Source organism: Helianthus annuus, chromosome 9, assembly GCF_002127325.2.
Source record: "Helianthus annuus cultivar XRQ/B chromosome 9, HanXRQr2.0-SUNRISE, whole genome shotgun sequence".
In the NCBI taxonomy this organism is placed as follows: Eukaryota; Viridiplantae; Streptophyta; class Magnoliopsida; order Asterales; family Asteraceae; genus Helianthus; species Helianthus annuus.
In genome coordinates, this window is record NC_035441.2 from 163,484,652 (window position 1) to 163,496,933 (window position 12,282).

General features: G+C 38.6%; 1 protein-coding gene across 1 annotated transcript; it reads right to left on the reverse strand.

The window, feature by feature from the left end:
* Positions 1–1,996: 1,996 nt before the first annotated feature.
* LOC110879353 lies at positions 1,997–3,659 on the reverse strand. The gene has a single exon (XM_022127798.2). It carries the CDS (start codon positions 3,563–3,565, stop codon positions 2,351–2,353), a length of 1,215 nt encoding a protein of 404 aa, XP_021983490.1. The 5' UTR covers positions 3,566–3,659; the 3' UTR covers positions 1,997–2,350.
* Between the last annotated feature and the right edge of the window lie 8,623 nt (positions 3,660–12,282).

Consider the following 12,282-nt stretch of genomic DNA (forward strand, 5'->3'; position numbering starts at 1 on the left):
TATATCTTCCAAATGAACTATTACAAACTTTACCTTAAGATTTTCAGGAGTAGCATCAATATCAAAGAAGTGTTCTACCCACAACCATCCTTCAATATTCTCACCACTGAATTTTGGAAACTCCATTTTTGTGAGTCTATTGTTGCTGTTATGATAAGGACCAACAAGCTGCTAACCTTGTGGTGCCAGATGACCTTGATTGTTGCTCAAAGCTTGAATACTCCAAATGATTTCATTCATTTGAATTTTCATAGATGTTATATTCTCAACATTCTTAGTGACCGCAGATTCCAAACGAAGTAAAGTGGTATCATGCTCCTGTATCTTTTGTTCCATTGTTTGACTTCTCATAGACATCTTCACTGATTGATTTAGAAATTAATCGAACAAAGATTAATTTCGGAATTGAAAGAACGGATAGAAATCGATTGAACAAAGATCGATTTCAAGGTTTTTGAATTGAAATTTTAACAGAAATCGATCGAACAATGATCAATTTCGAGATTGAAATGAAGCGATTGTTTAATTATGTTGATTTGATTCGAATTCATATACAGAATCACTGAGAATCGGTAGCTCTGATACCAATTTGTTAGCTATAAATTGAGAAGAACACAAGAGAGAAGGAAATTGTTCAATTCATAGCTAACATTCTCACTAACCAACTAGTTAGTTATAGTAACTGCCAACTAACTCCTAACCACTGTTATTACAAAATTACAACTAACCCCCTGACTAACACATTATTACAGTCTAACCCCCCATATTACATTCACTTTCTAACACAATGTGGAACACTGGGGCATGTCCAGGCATATATGGCGGATTATCGCAAATAAAGATATTTTGTAGGTACAGTGGAATGTGGATTCATTCGGGTCAACAGCGGTGTGGTTTGATGATTGGCAACTGGCTAGCCTGAAGGGGGTGCTGATTGTGTACATTAGCAAAATAACTGCAGGTCACATTATCTTGGACCGATTGCTTAGCTTACATGCCCACCTAATAAGCTTCACCCCCTCAAACCCAAATTCATTGGGCCTCTCCACCGATAAATCATCTAGTTCCATGCCTCGTATGTATTTCTCGGGTCACGATGATACAAGGCACCTGAATTAGAATTTCGACTAGTCACCTGCACCTTTCACATCTGAACTAAGCCGTAGCTCTGGTGCTACTTCTTGATGAAATTCATAGGCGTATACGTAGGCATTGACTTTCTCCTTTTCCGATGTGTGAGACTTGCTTGCACCCAACAGCAGTTTCAGTTGCTGTTGTATCATGTATGGAGTGCTATGACGGCTCACATGCCTCGGTGTGGACTGTGATTAAAGGTACGACAGAATCAGAAATTGAGATGGTCATTCGCTCATTCTAACTTATGTTGTACGATATGCAACCACCCAAATGGATGTTAGCACACCTCTTTTTTAATGTCCTTACACAGACCAGGTTTGGACTGTCATCAATTACGCTAGGTTGATATCAGTTACACTATCAATTACACTATCTTCAAATTAATGCTAGAAAAAAAATGACACGTACTGTTAAATGCCTTGTACTTGCAGCAACGGTCTATTTGGTTTTGCAAGAGCGAAACTTGAAATTGTTTGAGAAAAGAATAAGAACAGTAGATGTTTCTCCAAAAACCATTTATAGGTGGTTCGTGCTAGACCTTTTAGCCTGGTTTCTAAAAGTGTCGACAAGGCTGCTATATATCATAGTGACAGAGAAAGTGCACCTGACCACAGGTGCTATGCCAACAAACGGTTTACAGTTTACATTCTCGGTGTCCTTTAAATGCCATGCTACTCGTCTTCCCGAGCACCACAGATGTAATACCTGAAGCATCAAATAAACACTTTCAAGTTTCAAATATAAATAAACATATTCATTTTCAATCTCTTGCTCCACGTTATAAGAAACCAAGTAGAGCATACTTTTTCAAATATGATTGTAGATTCAACGGTTGACATGCTCAGCGGATAACACAGTGTATAAAGGCTCCAAATTCCATTATGTACAGTTTTACAGGATCTCATTTCCCTACATCTATCTTTATCATCAAAAGTCAAAACTATGGATTAAGAAGACAACTTGAGAGCATCAAACTAACATTAAATATATAAATCTATAAGATCATAACTTTCTACATAAATCAAGTATTCATAAAGAATAATTATATAAACAACCAAAAGAAGAATTCCCTGTAAAAGTGGACTCGAGGAAAGGCCATTGCCAACCACAAGCAAGAATCTTTAGATCAAATAATTCTGGGAACCATACTTCTATGTCGGCAATCTAACTTGCATCTCTTCTCCATACAGAACAAGACAGACCGTTTTTCCTATCAAATGTACCAATCATCTTCTTCATCATCATCACTATCAGATAAGTAATCACTTTCATCATCATCATCCTCTTCTTCCCCTTCAGAAAACATCGAAATCTTGGACTGATTAAACCCGTTTCGTTCCCTCACTAGTTCATCCAAAACACCATCTAAACTCATACCCCGTTCATCAAAATCGGATACAAACGCACCCGCATTAACATCGTCCACATCCTCACCACTTCTCCTTCTAATCACTAAATCCTCCTCCGTAATCTCCCCATTCTCAACCCGATTCCACGGAACCCACAAATCCGCTTGGCGACCCAACGCCCTATCCCAATCACCAACAACCACCGTCCCCAAATTCGACCCTCTCGCCCTCTTCAACATCTCAACAAAATCCGAATCATCCGAAACCAACACCAACCAATCAATCCCTCTACTCATCGAATGCTGCATTTGCCGCTTCAACGCCCAATCCGCCGCCTGCGGTTTATCCTCCACTGTCTTAACAAACACCCCGGCCCGTCTTAACTCGGCCGCCAACCCGTACCCGACTCTGGGCGTAATCAAAGTCCTAGCAGCCTCCATATACTTATGATCACTACTAATAAACCTCTCCTTAAAACGCTGTCGTTTCTTTCCTTTCAAACTCTTCATTCTATTCATCTTTTTCTCCCTTTCTCTAAGATGTAACTGTTTGAAATGTTTTTTTAAATCTAAATTAGTCTTGCATTTGCGTCCACACACACTGCAAATGTAGGGTTCTGGTGGGGTAACGGCGCCTTTCCGTTCAAGAAAATCTTGACGGCGTTGATCACGGCGTTGGTCACGGACCCAGTGAGGGAGGTGGACGAAGGCGTGGCGGTTAGCGTAAGCGGAGACGTCAACGACTTCACCGAAATGAGTGGCGATGTTAATGAGGGATAAAGCGGCGTCGTATGGAGGGCCGCGTGGGGGTTTGTTGTCGAGGTCCCATAAGATGACGACTTTTTTGGGTTTTGCAGTGAAGATGCCCTCTTTGTTTGGGACCATGTCGATTTCCGACATGGAGGCGGGGTGGTCGGAGGCCAAGGTGGGTGGGATTGAGCGGCGGCATTGGCGGAAACCGGTGGTGGTGGGTTTGGGTGGGTGGAGGGGGGTTTGATGGTGGAAAGATGGAGGTGGGAGATTGGGGTTGAGATTGAGATTGAGGGAGAGGGTTTGGATGGATTTGTAGAGAAAATTCATTTGATCAGTTCATGTGGATAAGGGAACTGGAAGCTTGAAATGAACAAGTAGATTGAATAGTATCTTCAGGGTGTCAGGGGGTGGGTGTTCCGGGTGGAGGGTATGGTTCAATCACTTTATGGTGTTTGAGTTATTCTCTACCCAATAATATTATGTCATGTCAAGTTCCTATTTCACTTCTCATTTTGCAATCAATCAGAGGGTATGGTTCAAACACCTAGAGAGTGGTAAAGAATTTTAAAAAAAAATTGTGATTGGTTGAAAGGGGTTGAGACCCACTATTAAACCTTCCTCCCTCATCATTCCCTCCTCTTCCCGCATCGGTGACTATACACCGAAAACATTCAAACAATCGGTGACTCAAACAAGTATGGGTAGTTCACCGATCTGTGAAACCATTCACCGATCCCACTCAAACAAGCCATACCGACCACCCTTACTCATCACTCACAACTTCCAATCAAGTTTCGTCATGTCATCAACCATTATTCCATCATTCATAACCTTTTTTTAGTAGAAATAGTCCAAATTCTTGTCTTCTTGTAGTTGGATCTCCAAGTTTTTGGAATGCTCCAAATTCTAATTGAGCATCCAAATCTGGGTCAATACCAGCGAAAACATCTCTAAACAAGGTTCGAGAACCATGCCAAATGTGTCTGAAGAAGAAGAAGAAGAGCAAAGCAACTGAAGCATGTCCAAAAGTAAACCAACCCCTTGGACTGCTACGAAAAACACCATCAGATTTCAAAGTAGCACGATCTAATTCAAAATTTTCCCCCAGTTGAGCGCGTCTAGCATATTTTTTAACAGTAACAGGATCACTATAACTGATTTCTTTTTTAACTTTTAGATATCATATTTTATATCTTCAAAATCATATTTTAAAGAACTAGTTGTGGTAGGTCTGTGGGTTTTTTCAATAGAGGTATCGATTATGTTCTCTACAAAAACTAAAATCAGCAAGAAAAAAAAGGTGCAACTTTGGAATATAATATATGGAAGTGGTAGCATCATTTTTTTTAACGGGAAAGAATCTCACGTGTAAACCCATCATGACCAGGGCTATGTCTAAGGTTGACTCATTGACCGCCGTAAGACCGTACCCCTTATGCCAAAGCATACCCCCACTATTGGGAGACTATCCATGGGACAAATTGGAATGAAAAATGAAAATTTATGGATACCTATTTGAAGACTCTTGATCAACATAGTAGATTTAAGTTAGATGAAAAGGTGAATTTAGAGGGGATTTATGTGTCGACTCTGAAAAATGTGTTTTGAGATTGAATTAAATGACTGGTTGGATGGATCTTTGAGTATGTGTTATGTTTGTTTTTGTGAGATTTGTGAATTGGTGAGAGTGAAGGTTAATTATTTTTTGTTTTTTAGTTTTGCATTAAAAGTGGTAAAAAGACTAATTTGCCCTTACGCATGGTCCATGCGATCAGATTTAACCATGAAATTAACGTTCCTTGGTGAATAGGACACAACATGTAATGTAAACATAAAGTACAAATCCTGTCAATCTTAAAGGCAAATGAAAATCTTTGAAATTTGGTATAAAGATAAAGGACATTTTTTTGTAATTCACTCAATGTAAAAAATGGATGATAATGTGGCGATGGCGGATGGTGTTGGAGCTCATCGATCAGCTGCGGTCGGTGGCGGGCACGACCGACCCATGAGGGAGTGTACCCAAGCAATTGCTTTGGGCCTCCACCCTATTAGGGCCTCCAGAACTAAAAATAAAATACTAATAAGTATAAATATAAAAAACAGTACGTTAAATAATTCTAACATAGGCTATTCTTGATAATTGTATTTTCTTTTAGTTTTTCAATCTAATTAGTATTTTCTTTAAACTAGAGCTATGAAAATCTAACTTATAATAAAAGACTCCAAATAATGTCACATGTCATTCTCTCTTTCAAACTCATAAATTTAATTTATATTTGTTTAATAAATTTCTTTTAATCTAATCTAACTTATAATAAAAGACTTCAAATAATGTCACATGTTATTCTCTCCTTCAAACTCATAAATTTAATTTATATTTGTTTAATAAATTTCTTTTAATGTTAATATTAATATTAATTAATAACCAATATATAGATATCACTTATTTTTATCCTTATCTTTATCTAAAATTAATAAATAACCTTAATTTTGCAAAAAATTAATTTATTTTCAATTTTGGTCCATCATACTTTTCAGTTTTCCCAAGTTTTTCGTTTCGTTCTAAATTTTGTGAGTTAATCTACCGCAACGTGCGTGTGGGGTTCAACATTTTTCCGTATATTTTTCCCGTTTGACTGACCCGCCGCGCCACATCTATTTTTCTGCGTTTGGCAAGTTCGTCCAACACACGGGGTCCTAGATGGACTTAGCTATTTTTTCTATGTTTTATGTTTCAGTTTAATTTCTCAGCAACGAGCGTGATTCAAAGATTTTACGTCTGCTTTTCGCTCGAAGTTATTTTTTCCCCGTTTTTATTTATTTTGTTTTTACGAGCTTTTCCGGTGTTGGTGGTTGCTGACAATGGTATAATATTGCTATTACTTAACACAATTTTATGACAAACGTTGCAACGCAGGGGCTTAATACTAGTCTGTTTATATTCTTTTACCTATTTGCTAATTGCTAATTTGCATCTCTTTTAGATATAGTGTCACGGCCCCCGACCCGGTTTGACCCGTTTCAGGAGCCGCGGGACAGGAATCCCGTGGTATTTAATTTAGGCGACAGCGGAAGTCTTTTTAAAACAGGATCTTTTAATAATTCAAACTGCCCGTTTTATAGCTGAGGAATAAATCCCATAATAATATGATTTCTCCGGGAAATCTTTTATTTTCAAAACATGCTTCTTTTATTTATTTACACCGAGCCACTTTTCTAAGCTGGGAGTGCTTCACGGCACTTCTCTTTCTTTGCTCACAACATATCACCTGAAACATGTTTGAAAAAGGTTTTGTCAGCGGGGAAATACTGAGTGAATCATTCATTTTACTGAAACGACACATTTTTTATAAATTACAGTATCAAGAGCGATTACAATGTTTCTGATATCAAACTAACTACCCACAGTACTTGTCACTCGAACATCCATCGGTAGCCTCTTTGCCCGATGGTGTCTGTGACTATGGTCATATCACTCATTGGCTAACTCGTTGTCCAATAGTGACGGTTATCAAGTAATGTATACAAAACCCCACATACCGGCTGTAATTTGGTGATTACATAGATTTAATCCCTGTAATTATAACTTTGAAAATAATTTGGAGTTTTGTAAAACAGTTGATAACAAGAGAATGACTCACATTGCAGATTTACGAGCAGAGTATAAGCTTTACTGATTAGCCTTCTAACCTAATTTAAATAACCATGCACACACAAACGGGATTAGTAACTAATTCAGCAGTTACGTCAATTCACGAGATTAAACCCTCACAACTATTATCAAGTGCGATACTTAACAATCCAATGGATTCACAACGAATGACAGAGCATAGTACGAATTCGAACAGCACTCAAACATTCAAGTCGAAATCACAATGAATAACAAAGTATAAGCTCAATTTGAGCAGCACTCAGACAATCGTTGGATAGTTATAATCGATCGGACGTTGAATCGTAATAGCGATCGAGTTATTACCCTGATTGCGGCAGCACCTCGTGATTCGCGTGTGTGTGTTGTGGACTGTTTTGAGTATAACTCGATGTACAGACAGAATTCTTACGTCGTTTTCATTTCAGTGTTCAAGTCCCAAGGTCGGCTATTTATAGCAATTTTTGAGGCTTGCTTACGGACCGTAAGCCATTTCCTTTGCGGTCCGTAAGCTAAGCAGTCTAATTCATAGGCTGCCTAGGCTCGGGACTAGCCTTGGTGATTCAACAAATTAACCAATCGGAACTTTGCAACGTCTTATTTTAGATAATTATCAACTAGGGTTTGCCCCCCTTGAGTTTTAGGGGCCCTGATCCTGATTCCGATTATTCTGAAAATTCTAGGGCTAATGCAGAATTACTTGGGGGTCTCAATTAGGGTTTTCTTATTGACTAATTATCGTCCTAATTATTGTTTTTAGTGGCAGTTGTTACATCCTCCCCACCTTAAGAAAAATCTCGTCCTCGAGATTTACTGAAACAGATGAGGGTATTTTCGCTTCATCTCTGATTCCAGTTCCCAAGTGTACTCTGGTCCTCTCCTGGATTCCCATTTGACTTTCACTAGCACTAGTCGTTTGTGTTTGAGAAACTTGGTCTTCCGGTCTTCTATTTGTAGGGGTTTCTCTATGATTTTAGCTTTTCATTTACCTCTATATCTTGAAGAGGTACTACCAGGGATTCGTCTGATAGACATTTCTTGAGATTGGATATGTGAAACACATCATGTACGCCAGCTAATTCTTCTGGTAGTTGTAAACGATAAGCTACTGGTCCTATTCGTTGGATCACTGGGAATGGTCCAACATATCTGGGACTCGGTTTTCCTTTCTTACCAAATCGTACTACTCCTTTCCAAGGAGATACTTTCAAAAGTACTTTGTCTCCGACTTGAAATTCTAACGGCTTGCGGCGATTGTCCGCATAGCTTTTCTGGCGATCTCGGGCTGTCTTTAATTTTTCCTTGATTTGTGTTATTTTGTCAGTGGTTTCTTGCACAATCTCTGGACCTGATAACTGACTTTCTCCTATCTCTGCCCAACAAACGGGAGTTCTGCACTTGCGTCCATACAGTGCTTCGAATGGAGCAGCTTCGATGCTCGAATGATAACTATTGTTATAGGAGAATTCAATTAATGACAAATGGCTATCCCAATTACCACCAAAATCAATTACACATGCTCGGAGCATGTCTTCCATTGTTTGTATTGTCCTTTCACTTTGTCCGTCCGTTTGAGGATGATATGCAGTACTTAAATTAAGTCGAGTTCCCATTGCCTCCTGGAAACTTGTCCAGAAACGGGAAGTGAAACGACTATCTCTATCCGATACAATGGAGAGTGGGACTCCATGTAAGGATACTACTTCATCTACATACAACTTGGCTAACCTTTCCATGCTAAAGGTTTCTTTCATTGGTAGAAAATGAGCTGATTTGGTTAATCGATCCACAATTACCCAAATAGCATCATTACCTTTTCTGGTTTTGGGTAACTTAGTAACAAAGTCCATTGTTATGAGTTCCCATTTCCATACAGGCATTTCTAGCTGTTGTAGTAGTCCTTAAGGTTTCTGATGTTCGGCTTTAACTTGTGAACAGGTTAAACACTTAGATACGTATTCGGCTATATCCTTTTTCATTCCTATCCACCAAAAATTATTTCTTAAATCTTGGTACATCTTATTGTTTCCTGGATGTACAGTATACCTTGATTTATAAGATTCTTCTAAAATCTTATTTCTTAATTCTCCTTGTTTAGGTACCCAAATTCTTTTCTTGTGGAATCTCCAAATTCCATCATTTCCTTGTTCTAGTTCCTTTAGGTAACCTTTCATTCCTTCGGCATCGTCCTTGATTGCCGTTTCCTGAATTTTCTTCAATTGTTCCATTAAATCTAATTGTAGATTTAATCTAAGAGCACGGACTCGTCTTTGCTTTTCATGATACTTACGAGGCGTCTGCGACTACGTTCGCTTTTCCTTCGTGATATTGAATATCACAGTCGTAATCACTTAGGATTTCCATCCACCTTCTTTGCCTCATGTTTAACTCTTTTTGCCCAAATATATACCTTAAAATTTTATGATCTGTATAGATGGTAAACTTACTTCCACACAAATAATGTCTCCAAATTTTAAGGGCAAAAATTATGGCTCCTAATTCTAGGTCATGAGTCGTGTAATTTTCCTCGTGCTTTTTCAATTACCTAGAGGCATACGCAATTACCTTTTTGCGTTGCATCAACACACATCCGTATCCTTATTTTGAAGCATCACAGTAGACTTCAAAGTCTTCTGTTCCTTCAGGTAAAGCTAAAATTGGAGCATTTGTCAATTGGTGTTTTAGAATCTTAAAAGCTTCTTCTTGTCTAGGTCCCCATTCAAACTTAACGGCTTTACAGGTCAGCTTAGTTAAGGGTACAGCTATCCTAGAGAAGTTCTTAATAAATCGTCTATAATATCCAGCTAAGCCTAGAAAACTTCTAACTTCCATAGCCGTTCGTGGAACCTTCCAATTGGTTACTGCTTCTATTTTAGCAGGATCTACGTGAATTCCTTCGTGATTCACCATATGACCTAAAAATTGTACTTCCTGCAGCCAGAATTCACATTTCGAGAATTTGGCATAAAGCTTTTCCTTTCTTAACAAGGTTAAGAGTGCATGCAGGTGCTCACAATGTTCTTCCTGGCTTTTAGAATAAATAAGTATATCGTCAATGAAAACGATCACAAATTTATCCAAGTATGGTTTACAGATCCTATTCATCATGTCCATAAATGCGGCTGGAGCATTTGTTAGTCCAAAGGGCATGACTGTAAACTCATAATGTCCATACCTAGTTCTGAAAGCAGTTTTAGGTATGTCTTCTTCTTGTACTTTCAACTGGTGATATCCAGATCTTAAGTCTATCTTAGAGAAATACCTAGTTCCTTGCAATTGATCAAAAAGATCATCAATCCTAGGTAGTGGGTATCGATTCTTAATTGTAACCTTATTCAATTCCCTATAATCGATACACATTCTCATCGACCCGTCTTTCTTTTTCACAAACAACACTGGTGCACCCCAAGGGGATGAACTAGGTTGTATAAATCCTTTGCTTAGTAATTCATCTAATTGCTTTTTCAATTCTAGCATTTCAGTAGGTGCTAATCGATAAGGTGCTTTAGCTATTGGTGTAGTACCTGGAATTAGATGAATTCTAAACTCTACTTCCCTATCCGGTGGTAACCCAGGTAATTCTTCTGGAAAGACATCTGGGTATTCTGAAACTATAGGGATGTCTTGGAGTTCCTTACTTTTAGTGTTAATGATTACAGAAATCATATACACCATTTCTTGTTTCCTTGAATAACTAGCCAATTTCATTACCGAAATAAATTTCAGTGGCTTTCGAGGTCTATCTCCTGTAATTGAGATTACTTCTCCTGTGGGGGTATGGATTTCTACGGAATTCTTATCACACAGGATTCGAGCATGGTTGGCGACTAACCAATCCATTCCTAATACTACATTGAATCCGGCTAAATTCATAGGTAATAGATTTGCAGAAAACTTATGACCTAACAATTCTATCTTTCCTTCTTGCAAAACCTTGTCTATGTTGACAGAATTTCCATCTGCCGTCTCAACAGTAAAGATCTGCCTAAGGGTAGTTAGAGGTAAGTTAAGAGCTTGGCAGAATGAAGTATTAATAAAACTTTGGTTTGCACCAGAGTCAAATAATACTTTTGCATAGACGTTATGTACTAAGAACGTACCCGCTATCACGTCTGGAATGAGTTCGGCTTCTTGAGTGGTCAGTTGGAATGCGCGAGCATTCCTCTTGGTTGTCCCTTCAGTTGGTTTGCCTTTGTTATCTGCTGGTTTAACCAATTTAGGGCAGTCGGGTTTGAAATATCCTGCTTCTCCGCAGTTATAACAGACCCTAGTCTTTCTCCTACAATCTTCCTCACGATGTCCTATCATTTTGCAAAAATTGCAGGTCACGTTGCATTTTCCAAAATGTTTCTTTCTACAATTTCTACAGAAAGGAGATGACGATGATTGCCCTGTTCCTCTTTTCTTAGTATTACCCATACGAAATCCTTGGGTAATCTTCTGGGCCAATTCCTTCTTTCGATCTTCTTCCCTTGTGCGTACTAGTTCATCGGTTAAGGTATTTGCTAACTCCACAGCATCGTCAATAGTGTGTGGTCTTGCGGCCTTAACAATGTTACGGATTTCTCCGATTAATCCCCAAATATAACGGGAAATGAGTACCGGTTCTGGCGAAGCCAGGGAAGGTACCACTCTCGCATATTCGAAGAATGTCGAAGTATATCCTCGACAGTCGACTCCTATCATACGATGGCTCAGGAACTTGTTGGCCATTTGTTCCTTTTCGTATTCGGGACAACATTTTCTTTCGACAAGACTCTTAAATTCTTCCCAATTCATTGCATAGGCCACCTTTCTTCCTTTTGCTTGTAGCACCGTGTTCCACCATTCTAGCGCCCCTTCTTTGAATAGATTCGAAGCATACATCACTTGATCTTCTTCAACACATTTACTTATTGCAATTACTGCTTTGGTTTTCTCTAACCATCTTAATGTTGCAGTTGCCCCTTCATTACCTGCAAATTCTGCGGGTTTACAGGCAAGAAATTCTTTGTAAGTGCAACCAGGTGTTGCAGCTTTCATTCTTTTTGGGAGTGGGGCCTGTTGCGGATCATGATTGTCATGATTGCCGCCTCCATTTATGTTGTTACTGCCGTTATCTTCCGGAGTACGTTTACTAGGAATTAATTGTTGTGGTTCGACAGGTTTTTGAACAGCAGCCACGATTTCTGGAATAGCATTGGCTATTCCTCGAGCAATAAAGTTCTCAATATCTTGTCTAGTTATATATTGATCTTCCTGATTTTACTCAGACTGATTTACTTCATTAATTGGTTCACTATTAGCGTTTTCCATCTGCTAATTAGTAGGAATTATTAGTGTCTAATTATTGATAATAAAATCACAGATAAACACATAAATCATTATAACATGCAAGCATAGCCAAAATTAT

Excerpts from the sequence above, each read along its gene's own strand:
- LOC110879353 (XM_022127798.2), bottom strand. The coding sequence starts at position 3,565 with ATGAATTTTCTCTACAAATCCATCCAAACCCTCTCCCTCAATCTCAAT.